Source organism: Buteo buteo, chromosome 6 (assembly GCF_964188355.1).
Source record: "Buteo buteo chromosome 6, bButBut1.hap1.1, whole genome shotgun sequence".
NCBI lineage: Eukaryota > Metazoa > Chordata > Aves > Accipitriformes > Accipitridae > Buteo > Buteo buteo.
In genome coordinates this window covers 18,558,538-18,581,558 of record NC_134176.1, presented here as the reverse complement: position 1 = coordinate 18,581,558, position 23,021 = coordinate 18,558,538, and the positions used below count along the sequence as shown (strand labels likewise).

General features: G+C 38.6%; 2 protein-coding genes and 2 long non-coding RNA genes across 9 annotated transcripts; 2 read left to right on the top strand and 2 right to left on the bottom strand.

The window, feature by feature from the left end:
• Window positions 1–51: 51 nt before the first annotated feature.
• On the top strand, window positions 52–8,544 carry LOC142031991 (uncharacterized). 3 transcript variants are annotated; one of them, XR_012650692.1, is made up of 3 exons: window positions 52–197; window positions 472–614; window positions 6,855–6,978. It is a non-coding gene; the product is annotated as an uncharacterized LOC142031991 (long non-coding RNA). The 3 variants fall into 3 exon arrangements; XR_012650691.1 differs by lacking the exon at window positions 6,855–6,978 and adding an exon at window positions 1,835–1,900; XR_012650693.1 differs by lacking the exon at window positions 6,855–6,978 and adding exons at window positions 8,148–8,309; window positions 8,420–8,544 and having other exon boundaries at window positions 84–614.
• Window positions 2,954–19,621, bottom strand: ATXN3 (ataxin 3). 3 transcript variants are annotated; one of them, XM_075029947.1, is made up of 11 exons: window positions 19,548–19,621; window positions 15,743–15,907; window positions 15,170–15,214; window positions 13,727–13,812; window positions 13,244–13,310; window positions 10,804–10,891; window positions 10,418–10,550; window positions 9,148–9,323; window positions 8,593–8,716; window positions 7,756–7,844; window positions 2,954–7,093 (listed from the first exon to the last, which is right to left on the bottom strand). In XM_075029947.1, exons 1-11 carry the CDS (start codon window positions 19,569–19,571, stop codon window positions 6,999–7,001), a joined length of 1,092 nt encoding a protein of 363 aa, XP_074886048.1. In that variant the 5' UTR covers window positions 19,572–19,621; the 3' UTR covers window positions 2,954–6,998. The 3 variants fall into 3 exon arrangements, with proteins under 3 accessions (XP_074886048.1, XP_074886049.1, XP_074886050.1); XM_075029948.1 differs by lacking the exons at window positions 13,244–13,310; window positions 13,727–13,812; XM_075029949.1 differs by lacking the exons at window positions 13,244–13,310; window positions 15,170–15,214; window positions 15,743–15,907; window positions 19,548–19,621.
• LOC142031993 (uncharacterized) lies at window positions 8,642–14,686 on the top strand. The gene is made up of 3 exons (XR_012650694.1): window positions 8,642–9,392; window positions 10,456–10,566; window positions 14,470–14,686. It is a non-coding gene; the product is annotated as an uncharacterized LOC142031993 (long non-coding RNA).
• A 585-nt stretch (window positions 19,622–20,206) lies between the features above and the next one.
• Window positions 20,207–22,984, bottom strand: NDUFB1 (NADH:ubiquinone oxidoreductase subunit B1). 2 transcript variants are annotated; one of them, XM_075029944.1, is made up of 3 exons: window positions 22,852–22,984; window positions 21,678–21,822; window positions 20,207–20,472 (listed from the first exon to the last, which is right to left on the bottom strand). In XM_075029944.1, exons 2-3 carry the CDS (start codon window positions 21,815–21,817, stop codon window positions 20,436–20,438), a joined length of 177 nt encoding a protein of 58 aa, XP_074886045.1. In that variant the 5' UTR covers window positions 21,818–21,822; window positions 22,852–22,984; the 3' UTR covers window positions 20,207–20,435. The 2 variants fall into 2 exon arrangements, with proteins under 2 accessions (XP_074886045.1, XP_074886046.1); XM_075029945.1 differs by having other exon boundaries at window positions 21,678–21,819; window positions 22,852–22,955.
• Between the last annotated feature and the right edge of the window lie 37 nt (window positions 22,985–23,021).

Genomic DNA, 23,021 nt, shown 5'->3' with positions numbered 1-23,021 from the left:
GAGGATGCCGGGACAGCGGCGGAGCCGCGGCAGGGGCGGGCGGGCGGTAGCTGGCGGCCGAGGGGTGTGGCGGGTGACGCACGGAGGCCGAGACAGCGTCCCCGCGAGCTGACAGGCTTCACCACGGCAGGCAGCGGGCCCGGGGCCGCGCCGTTTTGAAACGCGGTCGCTTTCAGAGGAACAAAACCACAACCAGGGTACGTGGTTGAGTTTGAGTTGCTGCAGCTGGGCCCACCTTGTCAGCAGGCCCGGCCGGTGTGCCTCGTGCGTGTCTGTGTATAAATCTTAGTCCGGGTAAAAGTAAAGTTGGGGGAACGGAGAAGCTGGCGAAGCCGGGCGCCAAGGGGGCCGGCGGCACCACGGACAACGTCAGCCGGGAGCGGAGATGGGCCTCCGATTAACGTGAACCCGGTGAAATACACGTACTTGGGTCATGTGTCATTAATAAAACACCCTGTCCGACTGCTACAGGAATAGAGACACACCGCCTTCGAGTACGGAACACTAGCCCCTTTCTGCTGTGGATGCAGATGTGGTGGATGCTTGGGTAGATTTCCAGCCACAACCCTGGCACTGGTCCGATTCAAAGTTCTTTCCAGTTCTGATCAAACGAGGTATGTAAAATTATTAGGGACCACAAGTAGTACTACACTGTTACAAAAAATACGGTACTACAGCAGTAAGAAGAATACTGATACAAAAAATTGCCAATACTGGAAATGAAATACAGGGCAGCTAGCTCATTGTGTTTCAAATTAATAACTACATAAAAATTAATAAATAAAGCACCACATCAATGGTAAAATGAAACTGAGAAGAAAGTGTTTCACAGCTGAAATCTTCACATTTTTAGAGAGGAGCTGAGAATGCAGCAAGCACAATGCACATGGTGTAGAGTTAAAAGCTGACAAACATTACCAGGCAGCTATCGAAAAACCATCTTTAGTTGCTTCCCAAATGGTATCTTGCAGAGCCTTGGTGAAGGCTGCGTAGCTGGCCTGCAATACTGGATTGCCTTTTTAGCTTTACTGTCCACTGTCACTCAGAGGCAACTCTGAGGTTGGGCACAGTATGTGGTCCAGGAGTTTAGAAGTTAAAAATAACTGAAATAGCTGTTGGGTTTGACAGTTTTCTAATAAATATTGCTTTCCCTCTTTTTAGTGAACAATTTTTCCATCAGGTTTATACATTACCAAATTTTAATAGTATATTTACCACCCTTATAATTATCCATAATGATCATACACACTTCAAATCCATTTCTAGCTCAAAAAAAAAAAAAAAAAGGCACCAGAAATGTAAGAAGTATTAGCATGAAATGTACGTATATCTCTTGATCAGTTTTGTTAATTTTAGTTTAAAACATTGGGTTTAATGGATATGAAATGTTTACAATGCTCAGAATACCCTCTACTGTAGCTTAACAAAAATCATATGGGTCCGCAGGAGATAAAAGATGTCATCTTTTCCAATACCATTTGATTAATTCATTTTTATGGGAAATTGTCTCCTATTGTGGTTTATTTTATAATGCTAAGTAAGGCAAGAAGTCAAGAAAGTAGCACAGAGGGCTTTTTTTCCCCCCAGTTCTTTAAACTACTACTTTTGAAAAACTAGAAACTATTTAGCTGACCAGCTTCATCTACTGCTGAAAAGGTAAGCAGAAACCATCCAGTATACTCTGTGGATTGACTAAGCTACAAAACTGCATTGTGCCACAAAAAGAATGTATATTCTGGTAGCAAAACAGGAAATACTAGCTTATTTTAAAATTAGCATACAATTTTCAAAGATGTAGCATAACTATAATCAGCACCAACTTTCTTCCTAACAGGAGTGTCTTTACACAAATCTGGGGATATCAACAGATGAAAAGACATCACAGACAACAAAATGTCAGTTATGAGCAACAGAAAATTACCCCACTGCTAATATATATACACAACATCTGGTGCAAGGCCTATTGATACCAAAGTTGAGAATTTAATGTCTGATGATTCTGTGCCCAATCCACATAAGGGAAAGCAGATATACAATTACTTGTGTCAAGAGAGAAACATTAGAAGCTATAATAATATTTATTTTAAAAAGTGATATCAAATACAAGCATATATATTTGTGCCTACTTGAAGAGCATTTTCAAAATATCAAACAGCGCTGCCATTTTCCAGTGAAAACAATGACAAAGCATTTCAGCTTTCCTTTTTTTAATCTTTTCAGTATTATATGCTTTATATACACAAAATAGAGACAATTGTATAGGAATCCAGAGCCAAAGACATGATACTGAAAGCAGTCTCAAGACAAAAAAAATCTATTACTGAAAATTATTTCTAAAATACACAACTATTAGACAAGAGATGAAAAAAATTACTCCCTTACAAAATCCTGACACTACAGTGTTTTGTACACATGGGGTTTCATGTAGCAAAAAATAAAATTTTATCAATGCTTGCATGCTTTAAAGACAATATCAAGGTTTTTCTCCTTTGTTTGCACAGTGGCATTTAAACATTACATCCCTTTCTGTTCAAACCCTTTTATAAATTTCCCCTCCTGAATTCACACAGTGGCTATACTGGGGGAGTGGTGTGAGTGTTAAAAAAAAAAAGTTATCTAAGTGTAGTAACAATTATTTGCTTTTCTTAACAAAGAAAATAAAAACATTTTGATTTGGTAAAAGCAGTTGAAAAGTCACATGTACTTTAACATTCTAAAGAACTGTAATTGGGGAAGTAGATGACTACGGCAGGTTAAATACTAAAGCATTCCCTCCATGTCTGAAATGCAAATAAGGCAAAATGTCTGTATGCAAGTTAAAAAAGTTTATTGCAAAACAGCCCATGCTCTTAAGATGCAAACCTGGATACAACACAAAGAAGCTACTAATTCGAAACTGAAGTATTGAATATTTGGGCCTGACCAGTTCAAATGTATTAAGTATTGTTCTTACTTGAACAACCGATTATGTGTATGGGGGAAATGCGTAGATATGTTTACCGATTAGACTTTTTGGGGGTTTTTTTGTTCTGTTTTGTTTTGTTGTTTTTTTTTTTTTAAAATGATTTGTGAGTAACTATGAAGAGTTCCCAGGAATTAAGTTCGTTTGATGCAAGACAGTAATGGCTTACCAAGCGAGCAACATAATTTTATATCTAAGCCCTTAAAAAAAGTTTCCACTTCAGTTTTTCTTTTCCCTGGATTCTTTTGTTGATTCCTTTAAAAGTATGTGCTGATAACATGAATTGTACAATAATACTTCTTTGTAAGTCTGAGTTCTAGAGTTCTCCAATCCCATTCCCCATAATATTTCTCAGTAAAAAGGCCACCATTTGTACGTTTTCATCATTATTTGAAACAATAACTGAATTCTAGAAAATTTCAGACATTTTAGAGTTGTAACATGTTCTTGTTCATTTTTAAAAGCCTAATTGTCACTTTTGTAATAAAACAAAGCAGCTTGCAAATGACAGTATGTGTCTGAGATACAGAAGCAGAATTGCTTACTAGACATGTGCTGAAGGCATTTTAAACTGCCCACCATTTTATAGATTTATAATAGAAGCAATAGTCCAACATTAAAACACATCAGAGATTTAACTTTGTATTGGTTATTTTTAAGTAGTCTGCAAAGTAATTAAGTATGAAAAACAGTAAGAGTACCCTAGCTGAAAATTACATTTAAACTTGCTGAAGTTGTTTGAAGGGCACAAGGAGCTCAAACATTGGAAAGTAGGCCAGTATTGTATCAGATTAGTTTCAAGCCCAGAAAAATGTGAGCATTTAAATAGCTCACATTTATACCTGCTGTGCCTAACAAGAACTGCATTCAAGCATGACTGCATTGCAACACTTTTTCCTCCTACCCTCCTTATAAGACCATGAAAGCAGTTTACAGAATTATACTTAGAGAACTCATTTTGGAAGATATTTAATGTATCAGTTATTCCCCCCACTCCTTTGACTTCTATAGGCAGAAAAACACAAGTTATGTCACATGGACTGTTCACTGTAAGGAAGACAGTAAACACCTGTTGGATGAATGAAATCTGAAATTCCCTCAAGTACCATACTGCAATAAAAAAAAAAAATTAAAAATCAATTTCTGCTCCTTTACAATGGACTTCGGCCTAAAGCTACAACATGGGAAAAAAAAAACTTTCAACTTGACAGAATAGGTAACACTAGGAATAGGCTCTAAATTAGTAAACACTTTATGAGCATAGTTCAGCCACATTGAGAACTGTTTATCACTGAAAGAATGCACACCAAAAAATGAGATCAGCTTTTTATTGACAGCTTCTTGGCAGGTCCACACATTTTGAACTTTAGGTCTGGGTTATAAAATATGTACTGTCATCAATTAGTCTTTTCCTTTGGTGCAATTAACATACGTAGCTTAAATTGCTACCTCTTAACTGCTTGACTAGGCAGATACACCTTCTTCATTAAACTTGACATTCTTCTGAAATTCAAACTGTTATTTGTAGAGTGACAATGTTTCTACACAGAATGGAATATGGTTAGCCCTGTAATGATTGACACAGTTGTGCTTTTCAGGCACTGTTACTTTATATTCCTTACATAATAAAACACTTGGGTGATGAAGTAACTTACAAAGTGACATGAAAGTTCAAATGCAAACCTCCATGCTTTAGTGATTATAAAAACATGTAATTGTCACAGGTTACAGTTAATGTAATTCAAGGGGCTTAGATTTTTTTTTTCTTTAATATAGGGCTGCTACACTATATAGCTATAGAAAATAATACATTCTTATTATATTCTTATAATAGAGGATAAAAGGTCCAAGTTCCAAGTACTGGTATCAAATTGCCAGCCTATAGCTATTTATAAAATTCAGAGTCTTATTTCGGAATCAGTTTATGGCACAACAAAAGAAGGGAAATTAAAGCTGTGGATAACTTATAGATGAGCAAAGAAATAATTCAGTGCTTTAGAGATTCCTTTCCTGTCTTCAGTTTCATATAAATTTTAAACTGAAAGCAGAAATTTACATCCTGAAAAACATAGTATTTCAAAATGGCATATGCACACACGGACTTTTAAAGCCATTGTTTAGCTGTATTAATTTGAGACATTACAGATATTATAATTAATATGTGTGACAGAATTTTTTAAAAAAGACAAAATTTAAAATCAGGTTTTAAAAAGTAGTGCTGTCTCATGTCAAAATCCACATTGTCTTACACATACCAGTAGTTCTGGTGGAAATTCAGCACACAGGTAAGGGAAACAGAATTTAGCCCAATTATGTATAATATAATAATATCCTAAGCTATCAAGAAACCATTGCTGTAAACAAATCTTTACTGAGAGGTAAGAGCCCTTTCATGTACAGTACTACTTGATGCTGAATGTGTATTTCCATCTAGCTACCATTCATTTCACACTAATTTTAATTAAATGTTACTATTGTGCAATGATATAACTTTAGAATATTTTGATAAAGAAATTTGGGGTTCTCTTCAAAAGATTCTTAGAATGCCTGTGCTAACTGTTAATGCATTAAGTGGACTACAGCTTACATACTCTATCTACAACATATTTCCATATAATTTATATGTAAACAGAATTTGTATTTCAAGCACCATTTAGGAAAATGAAACATCTCTCAATTGTTGCACTGAAGCTGAAAGTCAGGTTTGGTCACCCTGTTACACATTCATCCTGGATACCAAAGCAAATGTCTTACAACCAATAGCATAAGCTATCTCACATACTTTGCTCCCCAATTTTTCTCAGGATCAGAAACAGCATGATAAAAAATCGTAAGGTGCGTGAATAAAAGGCCATTCCTGGAAAAGCTGCAACATTCTGACAGACACTCATAAAAAGCATTTCAGAAAGAACATCCACACAGACATAAATATTCATTCTTAAAAGAGCTACTTGCACAGGGGTCATTTCAGACTGCAGGAATGCACCTTATGGGTGTGGCACTGACTTTATGGCACCTAAATCCCCTCCTCCTTTCTCCTAGACTCAGTTACAGCTCTTTCATACTGGAAGGCCAGAATGAAGGGTTGAGCTTGAAGAGGAAAAAAGACTCCAGAAGAGGTAGAAAAGAAAACCTCTTTAACCCAACTAATTCTACACTACTTTTATAGCAGATAGTGGCATAACTAGAAAGACCATAAGAAAGCAAAAACAAATAAAAAAAACAAAACAAAGAAGGCAAGTTACCTGCCAAATGACAATAAGGCAACACAAAAATCCTACTTTAAACATGGATCTAAAAATTTTAGTTGCGACTGAAGAAAGTAAAACCTACAGTTGGAACTGGAAGTAAAATCAAAGCATTAGAAGGTCAGAAGTCACTGAAAGATACAGAAGTAACATCATAATCAACAATACCCTGAAGATTTTCTCTTGAGTTGCAAACTAAGAAATTTATGGATTCATGTTTCTCCTGCAGAATGGGTCATTTCAAAAGTGGACAGCAGGATTGAAAAGTTGACATTAAGTCATTCAGAATAAACAATCACAAAATATATTATCTAAGATAAACAGAATTTAATTCTTTTTCCCATTTTAAGTGATTTCTTACAAAAACTTAGTCATTTGTGAGCACAACTTACTACTTGTATCTATTTTTCCATTAGTACTGAAGGAAATGAGTTGATGCTGGAGTTTGGCACGTTTTGTATATTCTATATTCTTCAAAACAACGTAAACTTGCTTTTAAAATGCAAGTTACAGCTGCTACACGTGTCTAACTTTGTTCATGTGAATTGTTTAAGCAATTTTAATACAGCTACTCTGTGAACAGATGTTCTGTAGTAGGAGTGCTACAGTCTTCTAAATTAGTGCAATCTTTTCTGTATTTGCAGATTCCCTCTAAACTGACCTCCAGACCCCCTTTCATTCCTGCTTCCAGAACTCTGAAATGAACCCTGCTTGTGCAACATCCACACAGTAAAATTATAATGAAGACTTAGTGTTTTGCCAATGGGGGGGGGGGGGGGGAAGTTACATCATTTCTCCTCTTCTGTATTCAAGTGGTTTCTAACAGATTCCAGAGACATATTCATGGCTGCTTGAAGCATGTCTTCTTCACTCATATCACCTCCTAAAGAAAATAAATGCATGTAAATTATAATAAATGCACAGAGCTAGTTCTCAACTGTAGTTAAATGCTTTTGTTGTTCCTTTTGTCCACACCCACTTGTTTCCACCCCACCCCCAAAATTGTTTTTGTTTTTTTAAAGTCATTAAACATTAGGCACTTAGTTTTCCATCCACAAGTCAGTTTGTAACAAGTAATACACATTAATTTTGGATCACCAATACCTAATACTGGTGAGGCCTACATACTTATGTTCTGCTGAAAATTGGTTCCAGTTATTTTGTCAGATATTACTCAAGTTTACTACATTGTCATGCAACTTTAAAAGTCATTTAGAAAACAAATTGTTGGCACAAATCCCATCGAAGATTACAATTTGTAACGCTAAAGCCAAACAAAATAACAAAAAGCAAAGCCAGAACTCAAATAGTCTAATAGTAACGCTCTTCACTTTGCAACAGCTTATTGACATTCAAAGCAGAACAGGCCTTTCAAGAAAGTGAACATTTCCTTCGCTGCCAAAACGAGTAATGGCTGTGACACAGTTTGAATAGCTGCTGGAGCGAGGAAGTAGGCAGACAAGGAAAGTTAAGAAACAGAGCACAATACAAAGGTGAAAAAGACATAAATATTTCAGTGTTGGAAATAAGTTTAAGAAACAATACCTGGGTCAGCTTCTGGAGTGCTTGAGCTTAGAGTTGGCTTATCATGTAGGTTCTGGGTCCGACTTTGCTGCTGTAGCTGTTGTTGCTGCCTGAAAGTGTTATGAATTTATAAAAGAGTAAGATTAACATCAATATGAGACCTGTATCAAGTCTATGTCATTGTAAGGAAGGCCAAGAGTCAGCTGTTTGGTACAATAACACCCCTGCACCTAAATTGTCTTCAATCGTTTCACCTTCCTAACCTTCAGACACCTATCCTCCCAACATTATACTCCAAGCCACGTCACTATTTTCCCAGAATTTGGATGGTCTGTGTTCTTATCCTCTCATGCAAAGTCTAACTCCTCCCATCCATAGCATTTTTCCCTGGTCTTTATTTCCTCCATCACTAGGAGACAGAGATAAGGAAAAGCTACAATACCCCAACTATGTATTAAGAAGGTACTCCAAAACAGCAACATAAAATATCATCTAGAACGCTTTCATGTGATGCACATCAGAGGCTTCACTACCAGAAGCAAAGTCTTAGAGAAAGAATACTTTTCTTCAGGAAGGTAATTACAGAAATTTACAGGATTTCATTTAAAATACTTCTATAACATGTATGTTTTCTTTCTTCACAAGACTGATGTTGCATTACTAACAGATCCCCTCTTATTTACAGGTTTCTGTTCTTCGTAGGAACCACCTGGGAATAGCAAAATTCGGGTACTGTTAAGAAAATATGTTAAGAGAGAAAAGTTAAGCTAAACCTCAGTCAGAAACCCATCCACACCCCAAAAGCACTGAAAAATACAACATGTACTTCCACATGCAGTCTTCTATTAACTACTTTACTTTTCAAAATATGCTTGTCTTCTCCTTCGCAGTTCTTCTGAAGAAAGGGAGTCTGTCTGACTGGTGTGAGGCAACTGAGGAACATTCTGTGGTAATGAGTCCAACAACTCACTTCGACGACTACCTAAAACCAGAACATGCCATATCCTACTAATTACAGTAAAATGAAGTTAGTAAATGAAAGATAGCTTAAGGAAATGTCCTCAAACTTCAGAGAAAGAGACTAACTTGTTGGAAAAATAAGCACCTAGGCTAACTTCACTTGATACTATCTCTCCCCCTCACCTTAGGACTGTTGCCCTTCCCTCCTGCCACCCTTTGCCAATTTGTTCTTGCTTCCTAATGATCAACGCGAACATGAAAGTTACAGCTTTTCAAAAAGCAGAAAGGAGATAGCTACAGGAAATCCTGGATTGTCCTTCCATGCCTCAAAGCCAGTCTTTTCAGAGAGCTTGACACATGCTGGATAAAGTGGCTGACTGAAACTGGTTTCAGTAGCTGCCTAAAGCATAAGCAACATGAACACTGTAAGAGAAATTTAAATGAGTACTGCACCTTGCATGCTGAGTTGAATGGCTCTGCGAAGATCAGCTTCTTCATCTTCCATATCAATTTCCTGCCTACTTAGAGCCAGGGCTCTCTGAAAATTCTCTTCATCTTCATCTAACATGCCTGTTCCATCAAAAGGATGGTTGACTTCTATTGATTGGTCCACATCACTTCTGGGAAGCCTGTGAAATTGATATATTTATGGCAGAATTCAGACAGAAATTATATTAACTTTTACTGTGAGATTTGAAGTAAGTATTTTCTGCTGATTTAACTCTACTTTTTTCCTAACTTTGGAAAGAAACATTTCTATTGTGAAAATCTGCTATATAAAAAAATATTTTCATTTCTACATGAAAAAGCACAAAAGGCCTACAAAAATGAAAATACCGCAACTGTAAACCCATGCACATATTGACAAGAATCTGTTCTGTTGGAAAAACTTCAAAAATAATAAGCCTACAAAAAGCTGTAATACATGTTATTCAAACCCATTGCTATTTAAACAGTTACACCAGAATAACATAGTGCATGTGGTCTCCTTCTTAGGAAGCTTTGATGACCACACTAGAGCAACAGATTCTCTGTAAACTATACATGCTTCCCATGTTACTGCCAAGTAGTTTGTTTTTATTCGATCAATTTACAACACAGTTTACCTTCACAAAGTGGAAGAAATAATAATTAATTCCTCTGAAAAGCCTTAAGCCTTTTTATCAATATGCAATTTATTCACTATGAAAATGTGATAAAATTATTGTAGTTGTAGTACTTCATACGCTTTCAAGGTTGTTTTATATTAGCAGTATGCATCACAACAGAGCACCACAATATTTACAGTGAAATTATTCCAAAAGGAAATGCTGTATGATTTATATGATGTACAATTCAGATACAGGTTTCTCGTTCTTTTCTACTTACAACAGAATGCACAAGCCAGTCTGAACTATAGATTGATCACTATTAACCACAGTTTGGTAAGATCTGTTAACCTGTTTTACTATAATTGGAAACTACTGTAATCATGAAGTTAAAAATCTGCACTATACAACACTTACACGCATGGAAAGATTGAATCCTTATTAAGGTAGTTTTTGCCCACTTAAAAATACACCATCTGTATTCTACCAACTTGCTTTTACTGTGTGCAACAGTAGTAAGCATATTGCACTAAAGGTACTTCTAATTACTTCTTAAGAGGGTTGTCTCCACATAGGCATTAATCATGGAAACCAGTCATATGGAACACTGTTAAAATGAAATCTATTTACCTTACCTCTGATCTCTTGACTGTGCTGTCTCTTCTCCAATTAGTTTTGGTCGCTGCATCTGCTGCACCCGAATCATCTGCAATAGCTGATCAGCCTCGCAGTCTGGCAGGTCACCTTTTACTACAAATATGGAATAACCTGAGAAAAATAAATTGTAAGTCTACAGTGTTAAGGTGCATGCATAAACACTCTAAAATGCACGCTATACGGAACACAATGATGTGCAATTTATTACAGTGTAAGGCTCTACCTTTCATTATAAGGACTGGGGTTATTTCACTATTTCAATCACAAAACTAAGGGTAGTTAAGTGAATACATAAAGATCTAATAAATAATGATTATTACCTACTTTTAATTAATGAGATTTAACATCTGCAAGTTACTATTACCTTCCTGTTGTAATTGAGCCAAGAAAAGTGCAAGATATGTATCTGATATTAGTTCTGGACCCATCAAGAGAGAGTTCAAGTTAAACCACTGTAATTAAGAAAAAAAAGGTTTGAGAGAACAAATTAGCATAAAGATTACTTGGTAATCCATTTCTGTACATTGTGGTCATTTTCTATGATGGAATATCCGAATAAATCTAGTAAATAAATTATCAAATTAAAAGTCTTTTGAAGCACAATACCTATACTGCTAAAGGTTACCCTTCAAATACTCTTCAGCTAAGAGGAGATCCAAAGTGGGGAAATTACGGCATGCTCTCTCCCATTACTGAACACTGGTACCAGACGAACAGATTAAAACAGATAAATCAAAATATAAGGGTAGAAGAATTATTTCAGACATAATTCCAAAATTCTGCTTAATCCTAGTTTTAAATCTGTTCAGAGACTAATGAAGGACAAAACCCTTCATAAGTTAATGCTGTATCTTAAGAATTTAATAGATACAGGAAACAGACGTTGAATTCTTTCCATGAAATACTTCCATTAAATATTCTGCCTTTAATAGCTGGTGATGCTGAAAACTATTTTTTACTTCTGAGATAATTTTTAAATTTAAAAATTAAGAAAAATGAACTCAAATTTTATATGTTGATAGTACAGCATAATATTACAATAGGGGACACTTGAGATAAATATACACAGATAATTTCTGATCTCCCTGAAGAGGACTAGTAATTTATAATACTTCTTCTATAGAGAAAATATATTCAACATGGACAACAAAATATTCTACCTTTAAAACACCATATATATTGCAATCAATCTGAAGAACCTTTTTTATACCATACTTGTTCAATATTATCCAATTTTAACCAGGAAGCACCATTTCAGATAGCAGGAGAATTCTACCTCCATTCTCACAAAAATGCATTTATCTACCCAAACTTCCATATATGCAGTCACACAATTGCAGTCAGGCCCATACTGTAATTCACCTGGAATACAGGTAAGTGGCTATCTACCATTCTGTCATTCAGTCACGCAATTTGTCAAAAACACCCTTTGCCATTAGGAAAGGGTAAGAAGACCAACAGTGTAGGAGTGGGGAATAAAAAGTTATGTAAACAAATACAATGGACAGATTACAGACAAACTTTCTAAAAGGGAATATGGAGGAGGAAGGTTTGGAAAACTAATTGTGCTTTAACTGTAACAGAAGAGAAGCAGGTCAAATCTAAGTCAACCTATTTTGTCTATCTTTTCTCATTACTCTCCAGGTAACAGACACCTAGTATTGTCTTCAAGTGGTTACAAACCACATGTACAAGTAAAAGACATCCCTCCTCCAACTTAAAACATTTTGGAAATGGTTGCTATCTCACCCTACATGGCTGCATATATAAGGAACATTTCCATACTTTTAAGAGACCATTCAGCCTTTTTGATATCAAATATACAAAAACTGCTTGTAAACATTAGCCATACTTTTAAACTAAAGCAGAACAGCAGAGTTTAATTTGTTTACTCACAGGTGAAATGTTTAATTTCAGGGTTTTTGTTGTGTTTTTTTTAGTCTGGATGACAACATAGGTAGACACCACTTGCAAAATGAACCAAATGGGTAAAGAGACTCCTGTCTACTATTGTAGAATCTAAAAGCTTATTTCATGAACATTTTCTATGACACAAAACCCAACATAAAACCAGCTTATATTGTATAAAAGCTTATGCAGTATGATCCAGAACAATGATTGGCCACTGAAATAAAACACTGCATTGGTGTTACAAGGGACATGGATGTGACTTGCGTTATTATATATGTACCATATACTTGTATGGCCATCCCTTACCTTTAATAACTATTTCCTGCTTATAATACAACTGCTTCAGAAAGTTTTTTAAAGTAGTGCAAAGTTGTGATTCTACTTTCCCCAACCTTATGTTAAATACTTGCAATCATGAATATTATTACATTTGAAATTTGAACTTTGTCTTACACCTACTGTCCATTTAAACAAGCAAAATTATTTTTACAATGTCAATAACTTAGTGCATTAAAATAAGTTTGCATTCTATAGGGATCCTAATCCTTGTCTAGGACTACCCCCTGTCCAATTTTTCTGCTATTTTTCATGCAGAAAAAAAAAGAAAAGAGCTTAAGACATCACACAGACTCTACCAGAGCTGCAGCTTCCTAGAGGATAGGCTCACTTTGATGGGATTCATCCTACGGTCTTTCCCCAGGCTAATATTCACAAAAAGCTGCCTGGCATTTTTGTGATATAACAAACATTTACTTTTTTTTTTTTTTTAATATGGGATACTATTAAAGCAAACTGCAGCAAAAGCTTGCAAAAGGCCAACACATGGTTTACTCGCAACCACTTTTCCACCCCCATTCTGAAGTCAATTTTTAAATAAAAAAAGACAATGTCACCTGTTTTCCTAACTTTCGAACTGTAAACCAGTGTTCCTTATAATTACAAATAAATGATTTTTCATTTCTGTAAAAAGAAAAACAAAAGGTATAGATAAAATTAAATACTCTAATATTGGAGTGCATATTAATGTTTAAGTTCTTTGCTACCACTAATTTAAACTTATATATTAAAATTTCAGTAATACAACTGTTCATGTTACAGCATACTCATAGTGCTTTAATAACATTTAGGAAGTTGTCAACATTACTGAAATCTCCATATACCTGTGATGCCACAGATACTGAGATATCATGAAGGCACAGAGGACAGATGCTCACACACACCCCCAAAAGGAAAAAATTAAAGACAGAGGGGATAATAAAAACATCAGAATGCAACAGAGCTTGAAACAGTAATTTTAAAGAAAGATTTAAATCATAGATTAAGAGTATTATTTTTCTGTAAAATGAAAGCAGGGTGCTAAGAAAAAGTTGTCTTACATAGGGTCGATCCCAAGCCTCTGATACTCTGGGCTGTTGAAGAGGATTAGTTCTAAACCCCAAACTTTCAAAGCATTGCTTATAACCTGTCAAAAAAATAGCGCTTTTCATAAGTCAAACCAGTCAAATCTAAATTTAAGCAATGCAACCATCTTAGCTGCTATAAACAATTATACTGTTTTAATAAACCTTAGATTTCAAAACATTGTTAGCAAAACTAGCAATTACATTATTCAAAACGCAACTGTCATGAATCTACATGCAAACATAACACACATTACTGTATCTAGGGGGAAGTAACAAAACTAGGATTTAACCAAGATGTGTTAATAGGCTTACTCCCCCAGACAAAGCTGTAACTTCACCTCCCACAGACACTTCACAAGTTGTCATCTCTGCTCTCAAAGTACCAGTCTGCCCTCCCCCCCCCCCAATACAATGTCATCCTTCCCCACAGGAACTATTGGAAATTTTGCACCACTGGATTGTCACCGGATCAGTCAGGTACATTAGCACAAACTTTTACAATAACTGTTTAAAGCTATCTTAAATAATGCTGTAGGAAATTTTAAGTTAACAATTCATCTTCCTTTCAGTGAGCCAACTATGTAGCAAGTCAGCAAAGCAATGACAGGAGAAAAAAAGTAGAATATGAGGCAGCATTATTTTTCAGCTTCAATACTGAAGCAGCACAATCAAGAATACAAGAAATGCCAAACTGCTAATGGTTTTTCACCAAATAGAAAAACAGCCCTGTCCTGCCATAAAGAAGAGAAGCTCTCAAGGGATTCTGGAAGATTGACAAGCACCTCTGAAAGCTCAGGAGACAGCCAAAGGTACAAAGCATTGCTTACAGCTCTAGTGCTAGACACAAGCCCCAATTCAGTGTTATATACCTTTTTTTTTTGTTGTTCTGGTTTAAGTATTTATTATTAATTACTTTTCCGTTATGGTCCTTAAAAAAAAAAAAAAGAAAAAAAACCCCAGCTCTAAAGTGTCTGAGGTGTGTTGTAAAAACTGGAATGCAGATATTGCAGCTTTTTCCATTCTACAGATCACCCTGTAACCATTGCCAAGGGCTTTACAGTCTATAATTAGAGAAAACAATCTCAAATCTGCTTTTTCATCTGTAGTCTATGGGAGCCAAGGTCTACACCTGAAGTGCCCATAAGAAGAAACTTAGAAATCAAACTTATTGCCAGCAGGTGTCATTTCACATTTCAAGAGTCCATGCTTCTACTATGTGTTTAAGGGCCCATGAACTGAAGAACTGCAAGTCACTGCTCTTAACGGAAAACACTGTGAAGATTTAGAAGTCCAGCACTTAATCCCATTTAGCCTATAAACTGGAAACTAGATGAAAAGGCTTGACGCCATTTAAATTATATGAGAGAACTTATGTCGCATAAATAAAAAATTCTGGCAGTATAAAGCCATGCTTACTTGAATTGAGAAGAATCCACTGTCATCCATATTTACAGAAGGCTGCTGCTCAGTGTGAGGTTGGGAGGGAGAAAATGGGAAAATGGTGTAAGCATAAAAAAGGTCAGAAATAATTCAGTTTTGAAATAAATATAACTGCACATACTTCAAGCAACAACTCAATATGTCCTAGTCTGTAAGGCTGATTACAATGCCCAAATAAGCTTATTAATTAAAACCTCAAACCTTTAAATTAGAAATGCCCAGCACTTAAAGAACAGACAGGCATGGGAACTTCTGTTCCTATCTCTGCCACTGGCTTACAAAAACAATAGGCAAATCGCTGATCCTCCTTCTTGCCATGCCTGACCTTCCTACCTGTAAGATGAAGATAACATAGCTTTTTGTAGAGTTATTGTAAAGCTGTACTAGTAACATTTGAAAATGCCAAATTTAAGATGTGTGAATGACAAGATGTATAAATTTAAGAAGTTTTAGCACTAGAAAATTAACCTTCTCTAGCTATGCAAGAATATGTGCTACACAATATTAGATTTCAGGCAAATATCAAGCCCCAAATTAAGATGATTTTACCTGTAAAAATGTTCTATATTCTTCACTAGACACTCCTCCCTCTGCCATTCTCATTCTTTCTTCCTCATCCAACTGCTGTGCAATAGAGGATAGCTCAACAGGACTGAAATATTCCCCTTGTAGCAAATTATTCAGACAGTGCTGAGCACACAATGAGCCTTCTTGCTAACATTGGAAGAGAAAAAAATACCAAAGACAACAAAAAAAACACGTTAATGTTTTACTCTGTAAAATGACTCAACCATTTCATCCTCGCAAACTTCCTGCCCTCCCCACTCACCCAGAATGCCATATATTCTTCAGATGTATTACAGAATACAACAGAATACAGAATACAACCCTCCCATCAATTTGATGGGAAAAAAACCAACACACATACTACTTTATTTTCTCAGAGGAATTAAATTTCATGTAACAATGTTATTTTTGAAAAGACTGTAAAAATTGCCAATGGCCTGACCAAATCACACAAGGACTCGGCAACCATCAAGACAATGGATTCTGTCCTCTTCTAAATCTCTACCACATAAAAATGAAACCGTTTAGATATCTACTTCCCAGTAACAAATGTTTTCTGCAACAGATGCTCTCGTTCTTTTTTAAATTTCTTCCCTGCCAGATGTGACTATTGGCAATCTGCTCTCCACATGTGGCTAAAGAAAAGCAGACTATTAGGACTTTGGAGAGATTTAAAAGTATACATCTACAGAATTTATTTCCTTCATTTCAGGTTACTCACCCAGTTCAGGTTATAACCAATTTGTTTATTGCTGAGAGAGCAATTAGGAGCTGGACGAGCGACAAAGCTCATTTTCCACATGAAATTTATAACTAGATAAAAGAAGCTAATAGTACTGGTTCTAAAATCTTGGTGACAATGATGAGGTGGCAAGAAAAAAATTAAATTCAGCATATTAAACAACAAAAATATTTTTTTTTGTTGATAAACTATTTAAATGGAAAACACTTCAGATACTTTGTTACATATCCAGCACATTGGAGATAACAGAACTGTAATATAACATTTTTAGACTGTCAACCTGAATTAAAAATCAGTAAATTAGAAGTGTCAGTCATGATTTTGTATTCATTCAGATCAGATATTTTTTAATTTGTGCTACATATCACGCTCCATCATTTTCATAAGTGCAGATAAATACTGCCTTCTTAAAAAAACAAAACCAAACCAAATCACAGTTGCCCATGAAAAGAAACCAACCTTTTATTACAAATTACAAAACATGTGCAAGATAAGATTAACATCAGTTTCAAAATCCTGCTTTTCTCTTTTGTTTTAAACAGTCCTCATTTTTATTTACAACAAGAACTCTAATGTGCATGCACTCTATTAAAAACAAAACTAAAACCCCTCAACAACAATAAAGAACACCCCTCCCTCACACCAAACCCACAGAAACCAAGAATACAAGAGCATGCCTTGGAGGAATATTCTTTCAACTTCCATGGAAGCCTCATACAAATCATATGCACAAGTCTCCCACGATCTCCCTTACAGCAGGAACCTAAAAAATTCCCTTTACCCCAGATTACAGAATCTTCCTAGGGCTTCATCACTCAATTGAGCAATGAGTTATTAAAGCTAGACTGGCTTTACAGCTAGGGTTCAACAGAATCCAGAAACCTCCTCCAGCTCATGTCCTTCCCACAAGAAACTTAAGACTAAACACCAGCTCCTGTCCCTTTGGGACCACATGCCTGCTGCTGGTCATATGATAAAGCTGTAACAGAAGAACCTGCTCAAGAATCATAGGTTTCTCCACCAGAATTATATGAAACTGAATTAGAAACAGAGATGTTTAAAATACCTTTGAAAATGAGTTGTATTACAGGCTTATATCTTAGTTTCACTAAAAGGACCTTTCTGTATTTGTACAGTTTTACCTTGAAGTAATAAACTTTAATTTTCATATGGAAAATTTGTACATACTAAGTGCAAAGTACAGAAGTGAAAACTGATCTTACAGGTTTTAACTGACATTAACTTCAATCTTTTTTTGCAGAGAATACTGCATCTTTCCATAATCTGAAACCCCCTCACTGAAACCTATCATGATATAAACTAATGCCCTGCTTTCAGTGTTTTCAATCACTGGTACCTTATCAAAGAATGGACCAACTTCTAAGATAGGGGCTCCTTAAGGCCCACCCCCATGTCCTACTCTCTGCAATTGTCATTCCCCCGTTAAAAATGCCACATTACTTAGGTCTTTTGTTAAGTTTCCTTTATAAATACCATGTTTTTCATGCCTTTTTATTGGAATATCTGAGGTGTGCAGATTCAAGCAGGGGGTGTGCGTGTACATGCAGCACTTTAAATATTTTGACAGGAACTAAGATAGTGCACTTGGTGGGGGGGAACCCTTAAGAAAAAAAGGCAGACTTTCAGTTAAATTTCCCCTAGAATAATAATGATAATGAAATAAAAATATTTGGTACTCCAATTTAAAACAGGCATTGAAGTGTAACTTTGTAACTAACTTACCAGGGAGCAGTTATGTTTCACATGTGAGACACCCAAGATTGTACCTTTCCTTCCCCCAAAACCTGTAGCAACTACAAATTACAATCAGCTCATAACTTGGAATGTATTATGCTCTGTCACTTAAATTACAGCAGTTTTGTTATTAAACTAGAAAGCAACTTCATCGTAAAAAAAGTTATAATTTCATTATGTGATATGCTAGGCCAGATAAGAGAAGGGTACACTTGTTTTGAACTCATTTTCAAATCTAGTCTGGAACTCAAGGTCACTGTAGCAGAGGCCATAATGGCTGAAATCCAACACTCATCCTCTGAAATTTTGCAACCCAAATCTAGTTTGCAAGAACACTCCTCAGGTTCTATGGATTTAGAACAGGGGTTTTGGGGGTTTTTTTGGAAGTTATACAGCTGTCTTGCTTTATTTGCTAAGTAAACCAACCATTACGCGTGAGAACAGTGTATAAAAGCCAGTGTTAATCTTAACACAATAAAGCTGCAGAGACATTGGCAAAGTACATGAAAAAGACAATTATATTTGAATAGCATTAAAGCATAAATAGCTCATATTTGGGAACATGGATAAACCACAGCAATTCACAGAAGCGTTTGTCCTCCAAAACAGGAAACGCTGTTTGGCACAGAGAAGCACAGTACACGAATTAGGATTTCCTTCACAGCTCCCCCTTTCCCTGCTCCTTCCACAGCCCCAACCAAGCCAGGCTAGTGAAGAGATGTGTCTGAGAGTACAGAAACAGCCCTGCCTGCCGCTGCTCATCTTCATGGTCATTTCTCAGCCGTGTGAGATCTCTCTCAAGAAACACAAGCAGCTGGAGCCCGCACCTTCCCATATTTGAGGTCTGTTTCTAAAGACCCAAGAAGAGCGGTCACGGCGCAAGGGGAAACGCCGAGGCTCAGCCCTGACCCTCTTTGATCTCCAGTAACAAAGTTTCCTTGCCCCGCAGAGCCGGCAGGCCTGGCAGAGCCGAGCTGGGCCGGGCCACGGGCACCGGCATCGCCGCGCGAGCGGGCCCCAGCTCTCCCCGGAGACAGAGGAAACCTTGCCGCTGCCTCATCCCGCCACCGGAAGGATGCCGAGGCGGGCAGGGCACGGGCCAAGCGTACCGCGTGGGGACCGGGGGCTGCCTCGGGGCCAGCGCAGGGACGGGAGACCCGGCCGCCGCCCCGAGCAGCTCCTCAGAGAAAGCAGCCCCAGCCTGGAGAGCCCATCCGACGGCGCAACCCCCTCTATCCCGGCCGGCCTCCGCCAGGAGCGGAACTACCCCACCCCCAACCCCTCACTCACCCGCTCGTGGAAGATTGACTCCATGTTTATTGTCAACGGCAGCAGCCTCCGCCTCACGTGACCTCTCCAGCCAATCAAGCCTTCCCTTCCTCGACGAGCCGCTGCAGCCAATCCGCGCAGTCCCCCTGCTGGGCTAGGCCGCCCGAGCGAGGCCGGCGCGAGGGCTGGCAGTCGTGGCGGCGCCCCCTGCCGGGAAGGAGGCCGCCGGGCTGATGGGCCGCCAGCTCCCGCCCCCGCCCTGCCGCCCTGCGCGGTGCCGGGCGGCAAACGAAGGGGTATCGCCCGTTCGCCTCGAGTGGTCGGCGCGAATTCGAGAACGCCCCGAATGCCGCGTTCCCTCGGAAAGGCCAGATTTCCCTGCGTCACCGAGTTCAGCAAACGCCCCGCAGTGCCAGCTCCCTGCCTGTTCTCAGCAGCTGCTCGTCCTCTGGCTGCACCTTCCCCTTCTCACGCCCGGGGACGCCGCCGCAGCCCCCCCGCTCACTGCCGCTCCGGGCAGACACGGCTACACAGGGAATCTGGAAACAAACTTGTTTCGATTCAATGAAAAAAAAAACCAACCGTCGACCACATACATTCTGGGTCCGTGTTAAGTATTCCTTCCAAGGCTAGTTCATAAATTAGCTAGAAATACATGAACTCCACACCATACGGTTCAGTAATTTTTGCATAGTTTTTCTTTATTACATAATTCCCCCTCCCTGCTCCAGAGTGTGACTTCTGGGGACAAAAGTAAGATTGGAAATTAAACTAGCACTGATGAATTGCAGGTGTCCTTTTCTGTAGCTTTACATATTCTCTCAAGATAAAAACCATAATCCTAGTCTTTCAACGTGTGAGATACGATGAGGAATCAAACGAAAATATTTTCCATTTCATCAGCAGCCTTTATTTCCATGTAACTTCTTCACCAGGCTTCAACTCTCTGTGTGGAAAGAAAGAGAGGAAAGAAACTAAAATTAGGATAATTTTTTCAGAATAATTACTAATAAATGTAATTAATTATTCTACAATACCTTAATTTTTGAGACTTAGGTATAAATTTATCTTTCCTTGCAATCATTGTCAGTTAAAAATCTTTCGATACTGAGAAGCTTCCTCTTTTCTTTCCAAAGCTCCAAAGGCTTGAGTCCTCTTAACTCCCATTCATTTAAATGGAAGCAAAAAACAGCTGATCTCTGAGGAGTTAACACACTTTTTACATAAGGGGATCCAAAAGGAAAAATTCTACTTCTTTTAAATAAAAAAAAAATCACTGCTTTGGTGGGAAGAGAACTAGGTGTGAAAGCAGAGGGGATTGTTGCAATACGCTGAAATACCAGCCCAACTTCACCAGCAACTGCAGTAAGGAAAGTGCTAATGTAACAGTGGGGTGGATTATGTCGTAAGCTTACTTTCTTACTCAGAACTAATTTAGGTGAGACCAGAGTAAAAAAAAAAAAGTCTACCAGCAAACCGAAAATAACATTCCTACTATTAGTCCATGCTATGCAGCATGATATTTTTTTTCTGTTTCGTTAACTCTATGGTCTAATACAGAATTTGGAGAACTGACATAGATGAGGCAATGTATTAAGTTATCTAAATTCTCCCTGAGAAGTCAGCCACTAAGCCCAAAGTGATCAGTGTATATAATCACATCCCTCAGTGAAGGTACAGCAGTTGCCAACATAGATGTTGTATTAATTTTTTAAAATCTGATTATTTTTAAATGACACAAATTTATAATTAGTTAAAATGCATTGTGATAATTTTAAAATTAAGACAGAAGCTTGCAATAATCCACTGAAAAGTTGAAAATTAAAATTCAAGCACTCTGTTTCCTGCTGAAGTTTTAGAGAGAGAGAAAATGATGGTTTCCACATTTCATGACTAAGAACTTGACAGCAGTTAATGATCCTTTCTTTAATGACTAAGATGGCTCCTAAAGCCCCGATATTCAGAGGGCATTAGTGACCTATTGTATGACCCTTCATGTATTCTTGCTGAAATTTTTAGGGCTTTCTTCCCTTTAATATTTTGACAGCATCACTGATTTTTTTTGTCATACTTAAAGACCCTCAAAAAGAACAGAGAAGCACTTTGCAAGGTAACTATAGATATATATTTAAGAGGCATCATAAAGCAGACCTTCTATATAGTAAGCTCTTGTTTCTGAAGGCAGATAGTTTTTCATCATTCCTTCTGTCCAAATAGCATCCAATCACAAATCCTAAGGGAACAAGGATGTGAACCCAGTGATCACGCACAGCTTGGGCGAAATTCACCATGACTGCTAAAAAGAAAAGCGTAAGAGTTACTGATAGATCTGTACATGGAAACTGTTGCACACCTGGCACCTTTAATCTCACTTTCTAAGATCCTACAACACCATAATAAATACGAAGGCCATCAAACACCTCCTACAAGACACATGCTGTTCACAGATCCCTACACAGGGTTCTTAGAAATAATCCTAACTGACTCTTGGCCCTGGGAAATAGGATTTTATCCTAAAATGGAAGAGAAACAGAACATGTCTTTTAAGATGTCCCCGGTGAAATAGTTCCCGTTAAATGTCCTAGAGTAATTAATCCATTAAAGTAACTCTAGCAATACAGAAGTTTGCTGTTCTGTAAAACGCTACAAATGCACTTATAACCTCGACTCCTGCAGACAGACGCTTTACTATCTGTAACAAGGCTGAAAGATACGCTGCACATTCGGTGGGGAACTGACAGGTAAGGAAGAACGGACATTACTAAAACCCAGCGAGCCCTTTCCAACCCAACCGAAGCCTTCCAGATTAGGGTCTTGCCGCAAGCTACAAGAGACACCAAGGAAGTCATACAGCCGCGAGCTCAAAACGGCATGCTAATTACAGAGCACAGGCACCAACGGCGCCATTCCTCTCACAGCCGCCGCGCGCCGGCGGCACACCGGACACCCGAGGCGGTGTGGGGGAGGGAGCACGGCGGGAGGCCCTGACCTCCCCCGGCCCCTCCTCCCTCCGTCGCCCTCGATGACGGCTCGGGCCGGCGCTCACGGTACCGACCCACGGGAGGGCCCCGCCAGCCTCCCGGCTCCGCCGGGCGCGGAGAAACGCTACCCCCAGCCTGCCTAGAAACCCGACCGCCCCCCGCACGCCCGTGCCCGCGGGGGCAAGAGCGCCATAAAGCCCGGGGGCTGAGGGGCGCTCCCACTCCCCGGCCCCGTGTCCCGGCCGAAGGGGACAGGGCGAGGCGCCCCCAGCGCAGACGGACGCCGGTACCACGCAAACACCCTCTCGGCTGCTCCCGCCCCCCGCGCGAGCCCCAGCCGGTACCGCTCCTCGCTGCCGACGGGCCCCGCGCAGCGGCCGCACCAAGGGCAACGGGCGGCGCGAGCAGGCCGGGACAGACCACCGGCTGCGCAGCGAGAGGGGGAGGAGGGCCCTCACCCCCGGCGGCCTCGCGGTGGTGCCGTCCGTTGCCCTTCCACCTTCCCTCCTCCTCC

Coding starts and splice junctions, on each gene's coding strand:
- ATXN3 (XM_075029947.1), bottom strand. CDS start 19,571: ATGGAGTCAATCTTCCACGAGCGG. Junction 15,908..19,547: donor AGTCAATCTTCCACGAGCGG/GTGAGTGAGGGG, acceptor TTCCAATGTTAG/CAAGAAGGCTCATTGTGTGC. Junction 10,892..13,243: donor TTCGAAAGTTAGGAAAACAG/GTGACATTGTCT, acceptor TCTTAATTACAG/TGGTTTAACTTGAACTCTCT.
- NDUFB1 (XM_075029944.1), bottom strand. CDS start 21,817: ATGGTGAATTTCGCCCAAGCTGTGCGTGATCACTGGGTTCACATCCTT. Junction 20,473..21,677: donor AAGAGCTTACTATATAGAAG/GTCTGCTTTATG, acceptor CTTTCCACACAG/AGAGTTGAAGCCTGGTGAAG.